The 23,540-nt window shown below is 45.6% G+C and overlaps 1 protein-coding gene across 1 annotated transcript in view; it reads right to left on the bottom strand.

Annotated features, from left to right (window-relative positions):
* Positions 1–23,540, bottom strand: part of OTOA (otoancorin) — a 70,769-nt gene that overhangs the window by 38,366 nt on the left and 8,863 nt on the right. The window contains exons 6-13 of the mRNA XM_045993896.1: positions 23,051–23,138; positions 19,695–19,826; positions 16,304–16,539; positions 12,745–12,848; positions 9,182–9,282; positions 6,620–6,759; positions 4,526–4,649; positions 1,473–1,688 (exon numbers count right to left, since the gene is read on the bottom strand). Of these exons, the coding sequence (XP_045849852.1) occupies positions 1,473–1,688; positions 4,526–4,649; positions 6,620–6,759; positions 9,182–9,282; positions 12,745–12,848; positions 16,304–16,539; positions 19,695–19,826; positions 23,051–23,138 (1,141 nt within the window). The remainder of the gene's footprint in view (positions 1–1,472; positions 1,689–4,525; positions 4,650–6,619; positions 6,760–9,181; positions 9,283–12,744; positions 12,849–16,303; positions 16,540–19,694; positions 19,827–23,050; positions 23,139–23,540) is intronic.

Here is a 23,540-nt window from a genome sequence, read left to right as displayed (position 1 = left end):
GCTCACTTTTCTCATGATGTCTCCTGACATAGCCCCATGCTCATCTATCTCCATGTAGAAGCTTTGAGTTGGAAAAAATGTTTCAGGATATGGGTCTGATATTTTATGACAAATATGATTGTGGGTGTCTGCCCCCTCAGAAACTCTACTTGTTTTGCCTCCTTCCTTTAGAGTAAAGATGCTAGATGGTTTTCCATATAATCAGGGCCATTCATTCCTTAGTTCTACAAAAAGCCAGTGGAATGGTTTGGTGTTGTGCTCTGTAGAATGGACAGTCTCTACCGTCCTCAAGGAAGGCACGAGCTTTCGAGCTCTTGGCTTCTTTATGACAATAGCCTCATCTCTCTGCAGGAAAATTTGGACACTAGGAAAGAGACAAGCCATTTTGTCCAGGGCTGGGAGGAGCAAGATGGGCTCCTTCAGCTCCCTGGAATCAAGTGCCCGTTGAACTGTGCAAGTAAACTCACGGGGCCCCAGTCAAAACAGAGAAGGGCTGCAAAGCCTTCGAACTAAATTGTCCCCTACAAGGGACAAGAAGAAAGGGCTAGCTGTGGCCTTGAGTCAGAAAGGCAGTTAGCATGGGACTTAAGCAAGCAGACTCTGACTCTGCAGACTCTGAAGACAGACATCCTGGATTCAATCCCAGCTGTGTCCCTTTTATGGGACCCTGGAAATTCCCTTATACAATCTGTGCCTCTTGTGAATGACATGGAAAATGAAGGTTATAACACACTACTAACCTCCAACAGTTGTTGAGAACATTGAACAATTAACTCGCTTAGACCCGAACTGGGGTACAAGAAGCACTTAATGAATAGCTAATATTATTGTCATTTTGGAATTGGTCCCCAGTCCTGTCCTCATGAACTAGCCTGCATCCCAGGACATGGTTATGGACAGAAAGAGCAGGACATCCAAAATGTTTAGGGGCTCAGGGCTCTGGAGCCCCTCCTACTGAGCCCAGGGCAGAGAGATGATTTCCCTAGCAAAAAAAGACTCATTTCCCTCCCCAGGAACATCAGGACATGGACTAAGGCTCCCGTCACCTCCAAACAGGACCTCCTTCCTTGACGCCCAAGATGAATAAAATAGCCTATCTTTCATCTCAGGATGAGGGATATGTTCGCAGCCTCAACAACAAGCAAGGAAATCCCGGGATGGGTCCCAAGCTTTGCAAACAACACAGGAGCTACCGCTCACTGAGCTCATACTCCAGGTCACATGCTCCAACCTCTTCCTTTGGGCCGGCCCACAGAATCCTCGCAGCCATCCTAAGGAGAGGAGCTATCACTATCCCCATCCTACAAATAGGGAAACTGAGGCAAAAATAAAGTAAAGCCCACCGTCCAGGGTCTCGCAGCAGAGTGGGTCCTCTTTGGCACCATCTTCGTACTGACAGGCTGTCCTTGCTGTGCGTCATTGGCCCTTGGGCCTCAGAGCATTAAAAAAAAGAGTTCAAAGCTCCAACTGACCTTCTCATGGGCCAAGTATTTGGCAGACAAGATGATGGCCTGGCTCTTGGCCCAGCCTGAGACCTGGTTGAGGGTAGAGATGGCGCCATGCACAGCCTCGGGAGAGAGGGATTCCAGCTGACTGTGAGTCAAGCCCACAACCGCATCCGACAAAGAGCCCAGGGTCTCATTGAGGGTCTGGTTCTCCGTGGCGATGTCCAGGAGGTCGGCTTTGAGCTAGAAGGGGGGCAAGCTGGCATGAGGGTGGATAACAAGCAGGACAGGGGCGCCCTCTGCCTACGCCCTGGGGTAGTGACAACACCCTGCCCCACCCTGCCCAGTCTAGCTCTGGCCAGACAGTGAGTCGCCCCAATGAGAGCACCATCTCCTCTGGCCTTGACCTTAATATGCTGCAAATTCACTTTGTAGTTCATTTAAATATTAATTTGCTATTAAATCAACCTTGAAACATGGCAGAAGGAAATTTTGTCCACTTTGTCTGTATAAGTCTACCACCCTCTTATAGCATCTATTGTCCTTCTGTGACCTTGAACTCTGCATCCAATTTACATGGCTGATTTTCTTTCATGAAACATCCAACATTATATAATACATATATTATACAGATGGTATAATATATATATTATACAAATAATATATATTATATAATTGTGTAAAAAATAATTTTCAGGGGCACCTGGGTGGCTCAGTGGGTTAAAGCCTCTGCCTTCCGCTCAGGTCGTGGTCCCGGGGTCCTGGAATCGGGCCCCACATCAGGCTCTCTGCTCAGCGGGGAGCCTGCTTCCCTTCCTCTCTCTCTGCCTACCTCTGCCTAGTTGTGATCTCTGTCTGTCAAGTGAATAAATGAAATATATAAAAAATAATAATAATTTTCAACAGTAACAAGAAAGTAAAAGGCTCCTGAAACTCCTACCTCATAAAAATAACCATGATTAGGGGTGCCTGGGTGGCTCAGTTTGTTAAGAAGTTGACTCTTGCTTTTGGTTCAGGTCATGATCTCAAGGTGCTGGGACCGAGCCCCATTTCAGGCTCCCTGCTCAGCAGGGAATCTGCTTCTCCCTCTGCCTCTCCCACCCTCAACCCCGACCCCTCACTCATGCTCGTTCTGTCTCTCTCAAATAAATATTTATCTTTAAAAAAATAAGTAAACTACAGCATGTAGCTTTCACATGGTTGTAATATGAACAGAAACACAATTTTCTGTATTTTTTACTTAGGTCTTACACAGATTTTCATGCTTCTGGGATTGCCTTAACAATAATTTCATTATACTATGTCTCTCTAGTTAAGTGTGTTTCCTAACCACTTCCAGTAAAGAAGGTGATAAAGTCTCCGCTTGTAACATGACCTCTGTACCAAAAAATGAGAACAGTTCATGTTTTAACACCTGAAGTTGTAGGAAGGCTATATTCCTATCAGAAGTGTGCACACGAGTGTACCAGGCAATACTGAAATGGCCACTGGGGGGCAGCAGAGTGAAGTGAAAGAAAGCTGTCATAGACCCTGGGTTCTCCGAACTCAGCCGCTCTCCTTCCCAGCGGCTCAGCTCCCACATTTGTAAGACCAAGGCATGCTCTTGAGCAGGGCTTCTCAAAGCACTGTGGTCCTAGACCAGCACCATGACCCAGAACCTCGTTAGAAATGCAGATTCTCAAGCCCTACCCAGGAGGCCCGGCAACCAGTATTTTAACAAACCCTCCAGGTGACTCTGATGCACCCTCTGGTCTGGGTAGTACTGAACTAGGCGATTCCCAAGGGTAATCTTATATCTTAACTGTGTTGGACTTTCTTGGTCAGGACGGCCACCGCTTAGGCCTGTGGCTTTAAAATCACATTCGTTTTTTGATATTTGGTTTGAGATGGCTTGGGAGGGATCTTTCCCCTTGAAAATAAAAACATGCACTGGTCAAGATCATAATGACTATTTCCAATGTCAGACGGGACTGGGGATTTTATAGTTGCATGTGAAAAACTATTATGGAATTACTGATGGCATTATCAAAATTTTCTTTCTTTTTTTTTTTTTTTTTTTTTTTAAATTTTAAGTAGGCTACATTCCCACCCTGGGACTTGAACTCATGGCCCTGAGATTAAGGGTTGCATGTTCTACTGTCTGAGCCAGCCAGGTGCCCCAAACTTTTAATATTGTTTTCATATCATCTTTTCAATTAAAAAAAAAGAAAAGAAAAGGGCTAAAAACATAAGAGAAGCTGGCAGAATTGACCCTTGAAGGGAGGAAAGGAGAGAGAGATGGAGGGAGAGGGGAAGCGAGAATGTCTGTGCCAGAACTTCGGTCTAAGAACTCCATAAATCCACAGTCATCAGTGTTCTCAACCTTGGCTGCCCTGGAATCACATGAGGACATTTTGAAACATACCCTCCCCAGGCGACAACACGGACTAATACCTAGAGAGTCCCCGGGGATGGAGCTGCTGGAGTGCTACCAGGGCGGACCCAGATCTCAGAAGCCTGTGTTATCTCCTTCGGTTCCAGGCACAGTCACCAGACCAGCTACTTCAGCACAGCTTGGAAGTTTGCTAGAAGCGCAGCGTCTGGGGACGCCTGCGTGGCTCAGTTGGTTAAGTGTCTACCTGCGGCTCAGGTCCTGATCCCAGGGTCCTGGGATCAAGCCCCACGTCAGGCTCCCTGCTCAGAGGGGAGCCTGCTTCTCCCTCTCCATTGGCCCCTCTGTCCACTTGTGCCCTCCCTCAAAGAAACAAATAAAATCTTTACTCAAAGAAAGTAATACAATCTCCACTCAGGGCTGTGCTCAGACCCACTGAATGAGAATCCACACTGACGATCCCAAGCAATCCGTATGCACAGCTGAGTTCAAGGTGGCCACTTGGAATTTTGATCTGTCCCAGTTTTCCCTTCTACTGCTTTATGTCATTTCTTCCCATTTTAAGCTCATCCCAGGATTTGGGATGCCATCTGCTGTGGCTGGACCTGGATCCTGAGTCAGCTGACGTGTTTTTTTTCTCAAAGGCCAGGCAAGACTCTGCTCCCCATTTCTCCAGCCATTTCCCCAGGGCCCTGTGCCCCCATTGCACCTTCTGAACCCCAGCCTGGAAGCCCCTCAGGTGGCTACACTTGATCATCTGGTGCAGGAGGACTTGGGCCACGGCGGCGTCCAGCAAATCCAGGTCATCGTAGAAACAGACCAGCAGCCCCAGCCTGTGTGGGAAGATAAGGGTGCTGGCGGGGGGCCTCAGAGCTGGGGGCCACAACCACAGCCCTGTCCCACGCAGAACCAAGAGTCATGGTCAGAGCAGCTACTGTGTGCCAGGATTATGCTGAGCCCTGTGCTCGGATCACCCCATCACAGCAGCCCTGCGAGGTAGATGGCCTGATTAGCCCCATTTCACAGAAGGGCAAATAGAGTCAGAGCAGTTAAGTTAGTTGCCCAAGACAAATAGTGGAGCCAGGACTTAAATCTAGACCCATCCAACTACACCATCTCTATTCCCAGGGTACTCAGGGACATAAAGAAAGTGGGATGCTGAGTCAGCCACAGGAAACTCCCCATTTTCCACATGGAGATACAGGGTTTGCTCACCTCAGAGCAATCTCTGAGGCAGATTATTTCCAACATGGTTTACAACTTACACCCCCAGATGATGATGACCTCAAAAGGAAAGAAAAAGACAGGAAGCGGGGGTAGTGTAAGGGCAGAGGTGGGATCTGAACCCTGGTCTAGCTGGGAGCACTGTACTTAGTGGTTAAGAGCATAGCTTAGGTCAACAAGATTGAAGCCTAGCTGCCTGGGATGTTTGATCCAATAAGCTACTTAATTTCTCTGCAAGGCTGCTGCATGCATACTTGATCAGTCCACATTATGTACTACTGCACAGGGGGACCCTGTCTCTCTGGGCCTTTAATAAAAGGGAGGTTGACTTTGTTCATCATAGCACATCACAATAAATATGATGAACGGAGGAATCAGGAGTACCGTGAGAGTTTAATGAGTACACTTGCTGGTAGACACCAGACCTCCTTCATTAATGGATGCTCTTAGAGTCAGTATGAAATCTATTCAATTTAGCATGAGTGGACCACCTGGTTGACCATGCTCCACCTGGATAGACCCTCTCAGAAAGACACTGACATGCTCAGACATGTCCACAGGAGAGCAATCAGGTCAGCAGAAGGATCTAAAAATGTGTCAGATGAGAAAAGACTCAGAGGACGTGAAGACAATATTTATAACCATGTTAAGAATAACTAATATTTCTTGAGCACTTACTATGTGGCAGGTGTGCACAATCCTTACAAGGACCTGAGTGAGGCAGGCAGATTATTATCTCCCATTTTACAGACGGGGAAACGGAGGCACAGAGAGGTGAACTGACGCAGCCAAAATCACACAACCTATAAGTGGCAGAGCTGGGATTATACCCGGGAAGTCTGGCCCCAGGTCCTATGTTCTTAACCACCAAGTTATTTTTGTATGACCATAGAAAAAGGGGACCCACGCTTATGGATAAAGATTACTAGGGGTGAGGGGAAGAAGGTTTGATAGTTTCATATAAGAACATTCTCTGCAAGTGACTCTTTGATGAAATTTAAGGTAACAGGGTGACACGTGGCCCTGAGAGACAGAGAGATGATGAGACAGTGCTCACCACCCCTCCCCACTGCATGATCCCTCCCCACTAACATCCAAACCCTTTCTGGGGTTATCAAGCCCACAGCTCCCGGCCCTCCCCTGCAGGAAATCATTCCGAAATTACACACACTAAATTCCAGAGCTGACGTCATCTGTGGCCCCCCACCCAAGAATCTGGATAGCAAGAGGTTCACAAATATGGGCACCGAAAAGCTCAACCCACCCTAATGGAAGCTACAAATCGACCTTGGAATGGATAGAGCACCGAGTATTTAAGTTATTCTCTTTCTGTGCTCAGAGCTGGTTGCCTCAAATGCCTGGCATAGGAGAGGTTCAGAAAGAATTTGTTCCGTCCCTTCCAAGGGTGTTTTTTTGGGGGGAAATACCTCCCCTCACGTGCACAGAGACATGGGGGTATTTAAAGAGACGGGCCAGCTCCTCCCTTCCCTCCCAGGGTCTTCTGCTGCTCAGAGGAAGCTGGTGCTTCGATCACATTTGGGGAAACAACTCAGAGGACCCAGAGCCCCTGCCCCCTTGCCTGTGGATGGTGGAGGTGTTCCTCAGGTCAAAGCTGGAGGAGTTGATCCTCTCCAGAAACGCCTGGGCCAGTTCGGGCGTGATGTCATAAACTGTGTCCAGCTGCTTGGTGGCATTGTCATAGCTGATGAACAGCCCAATCTGGTGGACAAGGACAGGAAGCCCGGTGGGGAGGGCTGACGTGGCCACAAGCAGCCCCACGCTGGTGGTCCATGCTGTGCCCCATCTCAGAGACTCAGAGATGCCCAGTTCCCCTTGTCACTGATTTTTTTCTTTTTTTTTAATTCTTTTTTTAAATTTTTTTATAAACATATAATGTATTATTAGCTCCAGGGGTACAGGTCTGTGAATCGCCAGGTTTACACACTTCACAGCACTCACCCTAGCACATACCCTCCCCAATGTCCATAACCCAGACACCGTCTCCCTACCCTCCTCCCCCTGGCAACCCTCAGTTTGTTTTGTGAGATTAAGAGTCACTTATGGTTTCTGTCCCTCCCGATCCCATCTTGTTTCATTTATTCTTTTCCTACCCCCCAAACCCCCCACGTTGCTTCTCCACTTCCTCATATCAGGGAGATCATATGATAGTTCTTTCTCCAATTGACTTATTTCACTAAGCATAATACCCTCTATTCCATCCACGTCGTCACAAATGGCAAGATTTCATTTCTTTTGATGGCTACATAGTATTCCATTGTACATATGGACCATATCTTCCTTATCCATTCATCTGTTGATGGACATCTAGGTTCTTTCCATAGTTTGGCTATTGTAGACATTGCTGCTATAAACATTCGGGTGCATGTGCCGCTTCAGATCACTACATTTGTATCTTTAGGGTAAATACCCAGTTGTCACTGATTTCTCAACGCTCTGTAATAACTGTTTTGGCTTCCTCCTCAACCCAACACTTAAGAAAGTGTTCTATTTTAGTGTCTGAGCCATTGAACTCTTTGAATGCTAATGTTTGCACATTTCTTTGTAGATTTGTTATGTGGAGGTCAGAGATGGCAGTCCCCAAATGTTGCACTTTGGGGCATCAGGGGTTTTGTTAAGTAGATGAATGAGTTTACAAATGGGCCTTGGGTGATGAAAAAGAGTGTGTGTTCCCTTGGTAAGATACAAATATAGAGAAAGATAGAGATATAGAGATTCAACTGTATTAAATATACCATTCAGGTTCTTTCTCCTCTTGTTCATGATCCGCCTAGTGACCAAGGATGTCAAGCCGAAGTCTCCTATTCTTCTATGCACTGTTATTCTGTGCTCATGAAGTTGTCCCTCTCTTGTGGATTCTACTCTTTGTCCACATAAAATTCCCCCTTACTGTTGGTATCCTGTGGCTTTACTTCCCTTGTCTACACTTTTAGAAGATGAAGAAAAGCCGCAAGTGACCTCCTGACCTTAGAAATTCCTCCCAGGGGTCCAGCTTCCTAACAATTTAATCTCCATCTAACTTCCAGAAGTTCACTCAATATTGGGAGAGTGAAACTGAGGTTTAATCCACTTGATAACTGAGGATTATAAAATTGAAAGATGTTTGAAATAGTCTCAGCCTCCTAGGTAAAAAGAGGAACCTAGATAAGTCAACGATACTTCAATTAAAAATTCTAAAAATTTTTCTTAAAAAGAAGAACCTGGGGGAGGGGAGGGCTGCACGGCTCAGTTGGTTAAGCATCTGCCTTTGGCTCAGGTCATAATCCCAGGGTCCTGGGATCGAGTCCTGCATTGGGGTCCCTGCTCAGACGCGAGCCTGCTTCTTTCTCTGCCCCTCCCCCTCCACTTGTGCGCGCTGTCTGAAATAAATAAATAAATAAAATCTTTAAAAAAGAAAAAGAAGAACCTGGTTCTGCATCCGGTTTCACAATAAAAAGACATTGTTGGATCAACTTGCCCTTGAGCAAGCCAGTCTTGTGATACAAACACTTCTCTCACTGGCCAGAAAAAAGTCAAGGCACACGTGATAAAAACTGAAGGCAAGCCCCAAAGTCTTTATGAATGCCTCCCTGTTGGAAGCATGCTTTGGAGGCTGCATTCCAGTATCATGATGCTCAAGAAACTCTGGTGTTACTGGGTCAACATCAGAAGGACGGAGACAGGCTGACCAGTGAGTGAAAGTAACCTTAGAATTTGTACATTTCTCAACTGTACTCTACTGTTAAAACCCAACCAGTGCTCATGCTGAAATGACTATCCACAAACGTAGTTATAAATAGAAGTCTCTAGTGACCCTTGGCCTTTCTTGAATACAAAAATACCCTAAAATGATTCTTGGTTCACAGCCAACATTTTCATTATACCGTGTTTGTTCACATCAGAGCTATCTTGGTTGTCTACAATTCTTGTTCTTCTCTTGGCTCGTCTACACTAAACAGTCTGATGATGGGCCACTTGAGGCCTCAACTCAAGAGTTTTCTCCAGAGGTTCTAGGTATACTGGCTGAGGTGGGTATCCAATTTTCCAGAGCCTTGACTGGCTGGCTGAACATGAGAGGTTTAGAATACACCTTTCCCGGGATGGCTTGGAGATGGAGACGGGGAAATGTACGCTTCCCACTTACTTCTACAGGACTGATTTTTGCAATTTCTTCAAATGATAGGTGAACCATATATCTGCCCAAAATCCATAAGTTTTCTGCGCTGACCCATGAAACAGAGTCATCTGCAAAAAAATAAATGAATAAATAAATGGAGAAATGTATAAATAAATTAAATAAATAAATAAATGCCTCTGTTTTCATAGTCAAAAATATCTTTGATGTCGGGACCTCCTTCTTGTGTCCATTCATTCATTCATTCAACAACCATTCATGGACAGCCTCCTACCTGTAAGACGTTACACTACACCTTGGCATTGTGTGGGTGGCATTTTGGGGAAATGGAAGAAATAGGCGAGCGTTTACAGGGCACAGTGACTCCATCACCAAGAGCTGTTGCAAAAAGCCACGGGCAATGACTCTCATGCCTAGATGAGATGGTGAAGTCAGCTGCTTTGTGGGCTGGGTCACAAGAACAGCAAGATGAGGGGTGCCAGGGTGGCTCAGTGGGTTAAAGCCTCTGCCTTCAGCTCGGGTCACGAGCCCAGATTGGGCTCTCTGCTCAGCAGGGAGCCTGCTTCCTCCTCTCTCTGCCTGCTTCTCTGCCTACTTGCGACCGCTGTCTCTCAAATGAATAAATAAAATCTTTAAAATAAAATAAAATAAAAATTTAAAAAAGAACAACAAGATGCCTCCCAGCCCAAGAGTCAGAACCATTGGGGTGAGCACAGGTGAACACCCTAGGACCCCCTAGATGACGTTTGACTTGGTTATTAGAAGGGCTGGTCCCTGAGGGCTAGAGAACTGAGCGGGTGGGGGCTGGGGGAGAACCACTCAATTCATCAGGAACCAAGCTGAGTTGTTAGAGTTAAATTAATTACAGAGCATAAACCGTATTTCGGCAGACTGAGGATCCTGAAGGCCGGGATATTTTTAACACCCAAAGTATTCCCAGTTACCTCGAGGAACTTCATGAAAAATAAAAAGCTTAAAGTCCAGAGAGAAATCATTTTAATTCACTTTAGTATAATAATGAAACATAGCACAGAGGAATTTTAGAAGGAAAGTCTGTCTCTCATTAAATTCTGGCGATGAGGGCTCAGGAAGTCTAGAGGCCGAGCAGCTCTTCTCAGGGTTACACACTGGGAGATGCAGATTTCTGGAGGCTGTAAATATGTGTCAGGCAGAGGGAAGTGTGCTACACACTGAAGGCTTTGATTATTCTGTTGTTGAATGCTCCTTATACACAAATCTCAAAGCTTAATTCCAGGAAAAGGACTGATTGGTTCTCACTATGCTCCAATCTCACAGGCTTCCTTTAGTTTCCCTAAAACACTGAGCTCATTCCCACCCCAGGGCCTTTGTGCTTGCTGTTCCCCCGGCCTGCAACACCCTTCCCCCAGAGCCTCACAGGACCCATTCCATTTCCCGTTTTGGTCTCAATTCAAACTTTTGTAGAAGCCGTGAACTTGGTTTTTACACTTCTACATGGTTGGAAGTAACATCAAAAGACGACAACTGTGGCATGTGAAAATTATGAAATTCCAGCGTCAGGGCCGGTAAGTAAGTCTCCATGGGACACAGCTACGCCTGCTCACCTGCTGGCATTATCTTCTTTAGCACCGGGATAACAGCGTTGCCTCGTTGAGCCACACTATAGGTCACAGAGCCTGAGACATCCACTCTGACCCTTTATAGAAAACAAGGGCCAGGGTGCCTGGGTGGCTCAGTGGGTTAAAGCCTCTGCCTTCAGCTCAGGTCATGATCCCAGAGTCCTGGGATCAAGCCCCGCACCGGGCTCTCTACTCAGTGGGGAGCCTGCTTCCCCCCTCTCTCTCTGTGCCTGCCTCTCTGCCTACTTGTGGTCTCTGTCAATAAAATTTAAAAAAACAAAAAAAACAACCCACGGCCAAGCCCTGTCTGGTCAAAAGCGCTAAGCCTTTCCATGGCATTTATCCATTTTATTTTATTTTCTTCATAGCACCTACTGGTCCCTGACTCTCTGTGTGTGCGCTCTCTCTCTCTCTCTCTCTAATTTGCTGGTTTAAAGCTTCTCTCCACCTACCCTCCCCCAATACAATAGGAGCTCTATCAGAGCAGAGACTTTGTCTTCTTTTCCTCTGTCTCTCCAGTAGCTGACGCACTGTAGGATTTGGTAAGTGTTTAAAAAGTTTATTCTGGGGGCGCCTGGGTGGCTCAGTGGGTTAAGGTCTGCCTTTGGCTCAGGTCATGATCCCAGGGTCTTGGGATCAAGCCCCACGTCTGGGCTCTCTGCTCTGTGGGGAGTCTGCTTCTCCCTCTCACTTTCCTTCTGTGCTCTCTCTCTCTCTCAAATAAATAAATAAAACCTTTAAAAAAATAAATAAAATGTTTATTCTGTTTACACGACTCACATTAAAAACAACAAATTGAAGCCATCTGCGACACTGTCTGCATTACTCCTCTACACATTCTTTCCTTTTTTTTTTTGCAGTTGTAGTAAACCTAACAAAGTTTACTAACCAACCATTTGTAAGTGGATGGTTCCATGCTATTAAAACATTCACCTCACTGTGCGACCATCAACACCATCCACCTCCAGAACATTTTCATCTCGCAAAACCAAAACAGTCTCCAAGAAACAGCAACTCCCCGGTTCTCCCGCCTCCCAGCCCCTGGCAACCAGCCTTCCTCCTTTCTGGCTCCATGAATTTGACTCCTCTAATACACATCTGTAAAATAAATGAGTCTTGACCTATTTCTGCCTTGGCTGCCAGGAAACTTCGCACTAGATTTCTGTGCTTTATTGCCTAGATTTCCTTTTAAAAATTTACCGTGTCCCACTTTAATCCAGATTTATGATACAGATTTTTAAACTTGAAACCTCACTCTAAAAGGTTCTCTTCGAATCCAGGATGCTGTTGTTACTTACATTCCACTTACAAACCAGGAGAGCCCGCTGACTGCAAGAATCACCGGCATCCTTATTTTGGAGATTGAACGTGTGGAAAGTGTATGGATGGAATGGGGTTTGTGGTTTGTTTGAGGTTTTTTTAAAAGATTTTATTTATTTGAGGCACCTGGGTGGCTCAGTGGGTTAAGCATCTGCCTTAGGCTCGGGTCATGATCTCAGGGTCCTGGGATCAAGTCCCTGCTTATGGGGAGCCTGCTTCTCCCTCTCCCTTTGCCCCTCCCCACCCCCCGCTGGTACTCTCTCTAAAATAAATAAGTAACATCTTAAAAACACACACACACACATTTTATTTATTTATTTGAGAGAGAGAGAACTAGAGTGAGAGAGAGCATGAGCCAGGGCAGAGGGAGTGGGAGAGGGAGACTCTCCATGAGCAGGAAGCCCAATGTAGGACTATATCCCAGTACCCTGGGATCATGACCCGAGCCAAAGGCAGACACTGAGCAGAGTTATCCAGGTGCCCCTGGGGTATGTTTTATTCCATAAGCTACTTTAAACCCTTTTTGGAAGGTGGGAAAGACAGGTAAAAATCAGAAATGGCAATGAAATCAAATTCCTCTCTTCAGAGAAGAAGCACCACCTTTAAGGAGAGACACCTCCCGAAAAGTGACCCTACCTTGAAGGCCAGGCTCACCACTAGCATTGGAGGACATCTGCAAAATCCCAGTCATCCAGGAGTAGAGAGCTCTCTGGGAATGAGCCGAGGTTTGGTCGTAGAGATCTTTGAACACCGCAGATCTAAATGACAAACACGGGTGTCACGTAAGGAACAAACAGCTGGAGGACTAGAGACAGGGTCAAAACAGCCAATGGACCCAAAGCCATCTTGTGTTAAAAAGTCTTCCCCCGGGGCGCCTGGGTGGCTCAGTGGTTTAAGCTGCTACCTTCAGCTCAGGTCATGATCCCAGGGTCCTGGGATTGAGTCCCGCATCGGGCTCTCTGCTCGGCAGGGACCCTGCTTCCCTCTCACTCTTTCTGCCTGCCTCTCTGCCTACCTGTGATCTCTGTCAAATAAATAAGTAAAAAACTTTAAAAAAAAAAAAAAAGCCTTCCCCCTTCTTTGCTACATGCAGCTATCGTCCCATTTCTCCTTTGTCCTTTACCTCTAAATACTTCTACTAATACTAAATACTTCCAAAGAGTGCTCTCCACTTCCTCTCTTGGTCACTTATTCTTTTTTTGTTTTGTTTCGTTTTTGTTTTGTTTTATTTATTTATTTTTTAAGATTTTATTTATTTATTTGACAGAGAGATCACAAGTAGGCAGAGAGGCAGGCAGAGAGAGAGGAGGAAGCAGGCTCCCTGCAGAGCAGAGAGCCCGATGCGGGGCTTGATCCCAGGACCCTGAGATCATGACCTGAGCCGAAGGCAGCGGCTTAATCCACTGAGCCACCCAGGCACCCCAGTTTTGTTTTATTTTTTACGATTTTATTTATTTGAGGGAGAAAGCATGAGTTGGGGAGGGGCAGAGGAAGAAGGAGAAGCAGGATTCCCGCTGAGTAGGAAGCCCTATGCGGGGCTCGATCACCCTGGGATCGTGATCTGAGCCAAAGGCAGACGGTTAACCAACTTAGCCACGTGTCCCTCTTCTTCTTTATTTTTTGGTAACAGCTTTATGGAGATATAATTCCCACACCACACAATTCACCCATTGAAAATGTACCATTCAGGGCACCTGGGTGGCTCAGTGGGTTAAGCCTCTGCCTTTGGCTCAGGTCATGATCTCAGGGTCTTGGGATCAAGCCCCGCATCAGGCTCTCTGCTTAGCGGAGAGCCTGCTTCTCCCTCTCTCTCTGCCTCTCTGCCTACTTGTGATCTCTGTGTGTCAAATAAATAAATTTAAAAAAAAAAAGAAAGAAAATGTACCATTCAATGGTGTTCCCAAGTTGTACAACCATCACCACATTCAATTTTTGAACACTTGAAGCATCTCAAAAAGAAACACCATACCCTGTACCTACCACCCCCCACCTACTCGTCACCCCAACCTCTAGAAACTATTGATTTACTTTCTGTCTCCACAGATTTGCCTCTTCTGGACATTGCAGATAAATGGAAGCGTGCGATATGTCATCTTTGTGACTGGCTTGTCTCACTTGGCTTGATGTTTCCAATAATCACACATGCTGGACAAGGCATCAGCACCTCATTCGCGGCCTTTTCAGAGCTGAGTACTATTGCATGGCCTGTACCCACCATATTTTGTTTATCTATCCCCCAGTTGATGGACCTGTGGGTGGTTTCCACCTTTGGCTTATTATGAATAACGCTGCTGTAAACATTCACGTGCCAGTTTTTGTGCAGACAGACATTTTCATTTCTCTTGGGTAGACACCTAGGAGCAGAATTGCTGGGTGAGAATGACAGCTCTGAACTTGGCCTTTGGAGGAACGGCCAGATTGTTGTCCAAAGAGGCTGCACAATTTCACATTCTCACCACATGAGGGTGCTGATTTCTTCATATCCTCACCAACCCTGGTTAGAACCTGACATTCTGGGTTTGGGGGTTTTTTAAGTTTTAGTTTTAAATTTCAGTTAGCTAATGGACAGTGTAATATTAGCTTCAAGTGTACAATATAGTGATTCAACAATTCCATACACCACCCGGTGCTCATCACAAGGGCTCTCCTTAATCCCCATCACCTATTTAACCCATCCCCCGCCCAACTTCCCTCTGGGAACCATCAGTTTGTTCTCTGCAGAGAGTCTGTTTCAAAAAAAAAAGAGTCTGTTTCTTGGTTTGCCTCTCTCTTTTTACCCTTTTCTCATTTGTTTTGTTTCTTAAACTCCACATATTAGTGAAATCATATGGTATTTGTCTTTCTCTGCCTGATTTATTTCACTTAGTATCATACTCTCCAGTTCCAGTCATGTCATCGCAAATGGCGAGATTTCATTCCTTTTATGGCTGAGTAATATCCATGATGTGTATATGGTCTCACCTTCTTTATCCACTCACCCATCGATGCGCACTTTGGTAGTTTCTACAATTTGGCTATTGTAGATACAGCTGCTATCAACATTCGGATGCATGTTTCTCCTCAAATTAGCATTTTTGTATCCTTTGGGTAAATACTTAGCAGTGCAATCCTGGGTCATAGGGTAGCTCTATTTGTAACTTTTTGAGGAACCTCCATGTTGTTTTCCAGAGTGGCTGCACCAGCTTGCATTCCCACCAACAGTGTAGGAGGGTTCCTCTTTCTCTGCAACCTCGCCAACATCTGTTGTTTCCTGACTTGTTAGTTTTAGCCGTTCTGACTGGTGTGGGGTGGTATCTCATGGTGGTTTTAATTCACATTTCCCTGATGCTGAGTGATGTGGAGCATCTTTCCATGTATCTATTATCTTTATGTATTCTTTGGAAAAAATATCTATTCATGTCCTCTGCCCATTTTTTAATTGGATTATTTGGTTTGGGGGTGTTGAGTTTTAAAAGTTCTTCAAATATTTTGGATACTAACCCTTCATCAGATAGGTCATTTGCAAATATTTATCTGACATTTTGATTATAGACACACCACTGGGTATGAAGTGTCTTGGTCGCCTTTAACCACTATGGCCTGGGACCCTTCCCACCTCTCCTCATGGCCCCAGTCACCAATTGTTGCCATAGCAGCAGTCCCACTTAGTCCAAATATGACTTGACCTTACAGTAATGATTTGAAAGTTACTTTTTAAATAAATGTTAATTAAAAAGAATGAGTCATGGAGCGCCTGGGTGACTCAGTCAGTTAAGCATCTGCTTTCAGCTGGCGTCATGATCCCAGGGTTCTGGGACTGAGCACTGCATCAGGCTCGCTGCTTAGTGGGGAGCCTGTTTCTCCCTCTCCTGTTCCCCATGCTTGTGCTTTCTCTCTCTCTCTCCCTCTCTCTCTCTCTCTCTTTGCCAAATAAATAAATAAACAAAATCTTTAAAAAAAAATAAATAAATATGAATCACTGTAAAGAAAAAAAAGAAAAACAAGTAAAGAATAACACCAGTGGTGTATAGATATGGCAAAAATTGTGAGGATGGTACCAGAATGACTGACATTTGGGCAGCCCCATTTTAATCAAAACATTTCTAAACTCCACAGATGTTAAGCTCTGCTTCAGGTCTCACATGCTAACCTGCTCCCCTTGCTTTCTCCCCTCTGCCGTATATTACCTCTAAGAAATGGGGAATGGGGCTCATGGGCTGGGGGAAACGCTCACAGGTTCTTGAAAGCATCCTCACGCAGGTCCCGGGGGAGCTTCTCTGCAATTTCTGGCTGCAGAAGGCTGCCTGAGGAGCCCCTCAGCACCCTGCCCAGGATCTCCACACACTCCAGGGAGTTCAGCACCTGGAAACACCTCTCCAGTGTGATAAGAAACAGGCTGCGGTTCACACCAGGGCTCTGCAAGGCTTGTTTCCGGATCTCTCCCAAGTCAATAACAATGTCTTCCAGCTCCTGAAGTAAAAAAGAAGGTAGGGTTGTCTTGTGAGAGGCCTCTAGATTTGGAAACCCTGGGAGGAACCACACTTAGCAGTGGGGACATTCAGGACCACTGTTTAACACCATGCTGCTCTGTCAAACCTTCTAGAATCTTCCATTTATTACAGAACCAAGTTGAGGCCTGAACCGGCCTCTCCCACACTAGGCAACTTCTCAGTTTTCAAGTTTACCACATGACTCACACCTCAAGTGCATGCTTGAGCTGGAATTCCCTCCCCACCTCCTTCCTCTAATGAAATCCAGCTCATCCCTCATGGATAAGCTCAACTGTCATTAGCTTCTTGGTGAAGTCTTCTCAAAGGCCCTCCTACATTGATCAAATCAAATTCTCCCTCCACTAAGTGCTCCCAAGAGCACCTTGAGCCAAACTCCACGATGCATTAGAGATGCTTATGGGCCTGTCTTTTCTCCTTGCCAATGGTTCTCAACCCTGACTCCCCACCAGAATCACTGGGTAGCGGTCCCAGTGCCACCACACAGAGTCTGATTTAACTGCCCTTTGGTGGACCCCAGGCAGGTGACTGTGGTGTGCAGCAGGGGTTGAGCCAGAAAAGTCCTTGACGCCCAAGCCATGTGCCTTAGTGGAATGCCTGGAATCCAGAAAATATTGAGAAAGCCTGTTAGGATGAATGAATGAAGGAATGAATAAACAAACGAACGAACAAATGACTCTTTCGAACCACAGAACAACCAGAAATGCTGACATGGCTTAGTCATAATTTGATTGGCACCTCAGTCTTTCACCCAGCACAGCCTGCAAACATAGTAACCATCACTGACCTAAAAAGGACCACACACTCAACAAAGGCTATACTATGCTGTTATTATCTCAAGATCACAGGTGATGAAAACAAAAGATAGAGTAAGCCACCTGCCCAGACTTACACAGAGCTAGGATCTGGAACAGCGGCATCTGCAGCCAAGCCCACCCGTCTAACCATGACCGAGCATTTCCTAACTTCAGTCATTTACGCTCAGAGCTAAACAGGGTCGTGGTTAAGAATGCAGCTAGGAGGGCGCCTGGGTGGCTCAATTGGCTGGGCAACTGCCTTTGGCTCAGGTCATGATCCCAGAGTCCCAGGATCGAGTCCCGCATCGGGCTCCCTGCTCGGCGGGGAGTCTGCTTGTCCCGCTGACCTTTCTCCTCTCATGCTCTCTCTCTCAAATAAATAAATAAATTCTTAAAAACAAACAAACAAACAATGCAGCTAGGAGTTCTGCAGCAGAGGTCTGTGGATAGAATTTAGGGCATCTGTGAACATTGGAGGAAACTGCTACCTTCATGTTACTGCCACAGAACTCACTTCCAGCATTTCCTGCATTTCCTTCAGGAATGAATAGTAGAAAATAAGCCACCAAGGCACCAGCAGGACCTTGGAGTTGTCATTGGCAGAAATCAGACACTTTCATAACACATTACAGTTGTCATAGATATCGTGAAATCTCCTTTATAATCCATATCTCCTCAAAATTACAAAAGCTATTTGACTCAGAGCTAAATCTTGTTATTGGATGTGTGAAGCACATCAATTACTATACTCCCAATGCGTTTGTTTTATGTATTTTGACAAATGTCTTTCAATAGAATTGGCTTCTTTTATAATCCTCTGTGTTTTATTTTATAGATTTTTCACAAGTTATTCTGAGAAGAGGCCAATGGGCTTCACGAGATGCCAGAAGGACTCACAGCTAGAGTCAGGACCCCAAGTTCCAAACTCAGACCTGCCACTCTCGAGCTGCGTGATGCAAGGTTAAATGAATAACCTCTCCAAGCCCATTTCCTTATCTGAACATTGAAATGGTAATATTATTATTGTCCTTATCTTGGAAGTCCTGGAAAGGATTCAATCAGTCCATGCATGTTAAACCCTTAACACAGTGCTGGCAAACTATGATTCACAGGCCAGATCTGACCCAGCGCCCGTTTTTGTGAATAAAGTTTTATTGGAACATATCCATTCCCCTTCATTTACCTGCCACCTCTGTTTGCTTTCCTGCTAGAAGAGCAGAGTTGAGTAGTTGTGACAGAGAACACATGGCCTGCAAAGCCTAAAATATTTAGTATCAGGTCATTTACAGAAATGGCTTGCTGACCGTTCCCTTAAAATAACACCAGACACATAGCAAACCCTCAATAAACATTAACCAATATCATTTTCACAGACCAGCACCCTCATTTTTGCCATATCTTTGCACTATCTTTACTGTTATTTACCTCGTTTTAATTTATTTTTTAAATTTATTTATTTATTTGACAGATAGAGATTACAAGTAGGCAGAGAGGCAGGCAGAGAGAGAGGGGGAAGCAGACTCCTGGCCGAGCAGAAAGCCCGATGCGGGGCTCAATCCCAGGACATGGGATCTCGACCTGAGCAGAAGGCAGAGGCTTTAACCCACTGAGCCACCCAGACGCCCCTCATATGTTTTTATTTAAACCGACTCTTTTTTTTTTTTAACTTAAGTTCATTTCAAAGGGAAACATCACATCTCTACCAAATTCACAGGTTGGATATATCCATTCTATTTGAATAACAGACATTAAAGTAAGTCTGTGACTATTAAAATGTTTACATGGTTCAACTCCTTCTAGGAAACACTGTTCCCCACATTAAAGTGTCTCTAAACCTCACTGTTCTGGGTCTCAAGGATTTTTGGGGTTTCACATACCTTGCTTTGTGATGCTCTTTTACCATCAACTTTGTTTTGGGCAAATTCGCCTATTTCTGTTTTGTTTTTTGTTTTTGTTTTTTTTTCCCTACCCCCAGACTGTAAACTCCTTGAGGGCTGGGGTAGACTTTCATCCTCGAACCCAGTGCCCACTGATGCACTGTAATCATCCATGGATGTTTACTGGGCCAAACCATTAGAAGCTCCTCGGTACCCCCTCATCTCCTAATTCCCCTAAGAATATATCCCATAAGGCTCTTCACTTGAACTTTGGTAAAAGTAAGTGAGAAAACCAAGGTCTGCAAGCCCCTGAGGGGGTTGTGAAGGGAGAAGCTGGGATGAAAACATAAAGAAGAGCTGAGTCAGGCTCATTTGGATTCAACTCAACAAATACCAACTGGCCCAGAATTTCCCCTACTCCACCAGTGCCAAGGACGCCTCACCAAGAGGTCCTTCTTGTCTTCTAAGAGGCATTTCATGGCGGTGCAGAAGCGCTGAGCGTCTGTTTCCCTCAGGTCTTCTAGCAGCTTCTGGGGCTGGTACAGGCGCTGCTCCAGGTGGTTTTCCATCGCTGCCTGGTGATGGGGTGTTGAGAAGAGTCCGTGAGGACAGGGCAGGAGCACGTGGTCAGCACCATGGCCAGCAGCCCAGCCGGGCCACCTAATTCCCTGCAGAGCCCACCCGCTGGCAGCTAGCGGATGTGTTTGGTTTGGCTGGCTCCAAAATTTTTCATGAGCTGCCAACATTTCAAAGTCAGGGGATTCCCCACAAAAATCCAGACTTCCAAGTTCTCTTGGAAAACACAAAGATTTGGCAACACTAGGCATATCCCCTTCCTGGTGATGATAGTGAGCCGAGGGGCAGCTGTTCCCTATAATTACACTCCTGTTCACCACCCACCCAGCCAGCCCATTTGGTTCCTATAGGTGATTGGGGTTTCAAGTCCAGAACAATTGGCCTCTGTCCAGGGAGTTTACCACCCCCAGGCTGGCACTGCTCAAACCCTCTCCCACGCCCCAAGCTACCAGCATAAAAGCAAAATTCAGGCAGCACGAACAAACTTCCTCTTGGCATCCCCTCAGAAGTGAGGAGGAGAGGACAGCAGCCTCTCCTAAAAGAGATTACCTCTACTGTCTGGGGATTTATTTTCTAAATCTCTGTTAAATAAAGGTGCTCTAGAAAGGCAACATACTGTGATGGCATGGGCAAAAGGTGGGCTCTAGAACCAGACAACCCACAGGAATGTCCCCACATTGCCACCGACTAGCTGTGTGGCGTGGGGCAAGTTACTTAACTAGGATTGGTAGATAAAACACGGGATGCCCAGTTAAACTGGAATTGCAGTTAAATGGTGAATAATTTTTCAGCATTTAACTATGTCCCAAATATTACCTGGAACATACACTAAAAAAATCATTTATTGTTCATCTACAAATCAAATTTAACTGGGAACACTTATTTTTTTGTATATTTTTAAGATTTTATTTTTTATTTATTTGACAGAAAGAGAGAGAGATCACAAGTAGGCAGAGAGGCAGGCAGAGAGAGAGGGGAAGCAGGACCCCCGCCAAGCAGAGAGCCCAATGCGGGGCTGGATCCCAGGACGTTGGGACCATGACCTGAGCTGAAGGCAGAGGATTAACCCACTGAGCCACCCAGGCACTCCTGTTTTTGTTTTTTTTTTTAAAGCAACCTCTACACTCAATGTAGAACTCAAATGCACAACCCCAAGATCCAGAGTCACACATTCCACAAACTAGTCAGCCCAGCGCCCCAAGAATACTGTACTTCTATTTGCTAAATGGGTAACACTACTCTGGGAGCCTCTGTTTTCTCAACTGAAAAGTAGACACAGTAGAGACTTACCATGTAGGATTGTTGTGAGGGTGAAATGAGTGTGGGTAAAGTGTTTTCAGTTGTGCCCAGCACACAGTAAGTGGTTGGTAAGTACCACCCCTCATTCCCTATCTTGAATGAGTTGCATAATGATTTGCTTAGTGACTCTCCCTAGTAATGAGACCACCTTCTTCTCCTCTGAGTCTCCAGTGTCTAGAACAATGCTTCACAGAGATTAGAGGTTAGATAAGTAGACACTGAATGAATAAACAAATTTATCCACAGTAAGAGAGAGAAGATAGCTACTATTCAGGCTAAAATATATACATTTCAATGGGAAAACTTACTGCTGGAGAGAGAAAGGGCAGGCATTCCTTGCCTTTAGGTGGCCACAGACTGATGAACAGAGGAAAAAAAGTCAGTGCCATGAGGCCAACAGCCACCTCCAGCTAGTGGGTGTCCTAGGAAAGGGTTAGCAACCAGCTCTCTGAATGTAGCTCTCATGAGAATGCTGGTTGATATTTTCATTTGCATTATAAAGTAAAAAACTGAGACAATAAAGACATCAGGACTTCATTTATTCTGTCAGAAATTCATTCGTCAATGACAATGACTTTGCTGAATCAGATAGTTTTTTTTTTAAGATTTTATTTATTTATTTATTTGACACAGAGAGAGAGAGAGAGAGAGAGATCACAAGTAGGCAGAGCAGCGGTGGGGGGGGGGGGGCGCGGAAGCAGGCTCCCTGCTGAGCAGAGAGAGCCCGATGCGTGGCTCGATCCCAGGACCCTGAGACTATGACCTGAGCCGAAGGCAGAGGCTTAACCTACTGAGCCACCCAGGTGCCCCTGAATCTGATAGTTTTTAAATACCTAAAGAATATTCCCTCAATCTTCTGTGCTATTCACAGTATAATGGTAAAGACACGACGTGTCACCCTGGGCTGATGATCGTGCTGAAGAGGCACATGCTGTCCAGTCTGCCACAGTCCCCAGCATGCCCTACTGCTCCATAAATATCCTTGCCATCTATTACCATGCCTCTGCTACTGTTTTTCTCACAGTAGAATTAAAAGGGAAGAAAAATATTTCTTGGACCCATAATTAAGAGACTGATCATTACACCCAAACAGCCAACCTCCTGTGATTCCGTTTAGCAACAGAATCCCACACCTTTTAGCAGAGTAAGGAGCTTCTCAGAAAGACTTCTTTCTACTTCTGTGCAGTGACATGTGAATGTGGAATGTGAGCAGGAGGAAGGGCGCAACTTGCAGGTTACATCCTTAAAGGGAAGGTGCTCACTCTTCACTTCCTCTTTCCCACCACCCCCTCTCTCCGGCTGGAGAATGGATGTGCTCTCTCAATCACGTGGGCAACGAGTCCCTGAGGATGACAAAGCAACCAGATCGAAGGAAGCTGGGCCCCTGGACAGTCTTTTAAAAGAGAGCTCTCTCCTGGATGGCTCAATGGGTTAAGGCCTCTGCCTTCCGCTCAGGTCATGATTCCAGGGTCCTGGGATCGAGCCCCGCATCGGACTGTCTGCTCAGCGGGGAGCCTGCTTCCCTTCCTCTCTCTCTGCCTGCCTGTCTGCCTACTTGTGATCTCTGTCATATAAATAAATAAAATCTTTAAAAAGAAATTTTAAAAAAAGAGAGAGAGAGCTCCCTCTCTTTTCTGGACTTCCCACTGAACTCTAAACGACAACATGAGAGGAATTTGGGGTCTCTTTGTTACAGCAGCTCAGCCTCCACCCTAATATACCAAGTCTCCATCAAAGGCAGAAAGGAGGAAAAACACAAAAAAGCTTGTATCATGTTTCAGAACAAGGGGACAGAACACATTTCTTTGTGGAAGTGAAAACTAGCTCATACCTAGTCCACTTCCCCATCTTACCTGGCCCCTGAGTTTACAACCCCAGGCGCTAAGAGGGGATTATATGATAGGGATGAGTCTCAGTTACACACCTGCAGGCTGGGGATGGTGAAGGCAACATTCCGTGAATTCAGATAGGCCAGGACTCTGTGGGACAGGTCTGCTGTCCATCCATGCGAGCTTCAGTTGAAGACAGGAGAAGGTCACGATGACAGGTTCCCCTATGATGAGTAGTTCCCCTACTTGCCAAGTGGCCAGAAGACCAGAATTCAGACAGGAGGTGGGGAATGGGCTGGGGATCCTAGAAACTTTGTGTTTGGAGGAGGTAGGACATTTGTTAACCTGGCACAGTGGTGGGGGAGTTTCCAAATCTAAGAATCTTCGTGGATCCCATTCTCTCAAAGACAATTATCAGTTTATGAGCTGTGTGCAATATTTTAATTCCCATAAAAATCCACTTGGATTAAGTACAATCCAAACAGACTGACTTGGAAAGATGTCATCACCATATTAAATTTAAAAAGCAGATACAGTGTACACCACAAGAGGCTAGAATAGCAGAGTTAAGAGTGTGAGCTCAAA

Source organism: Meles meles, chromosome 21 (assembly GCF_922984935.1).
Source record: "Meles meles chromosome 21, mMelMel3.1 paternal haplotype, whole genome shotgun sequence".
Classification (NCBI taxonomy): Eukaryota; Metazoa; Chordata; class Mammalia; order Carnivora; family Mustelidae; genus Meles; species Meles meles.
This window is presented reverse-complemented; position numbering and strand designations above follow the sequence as displayed.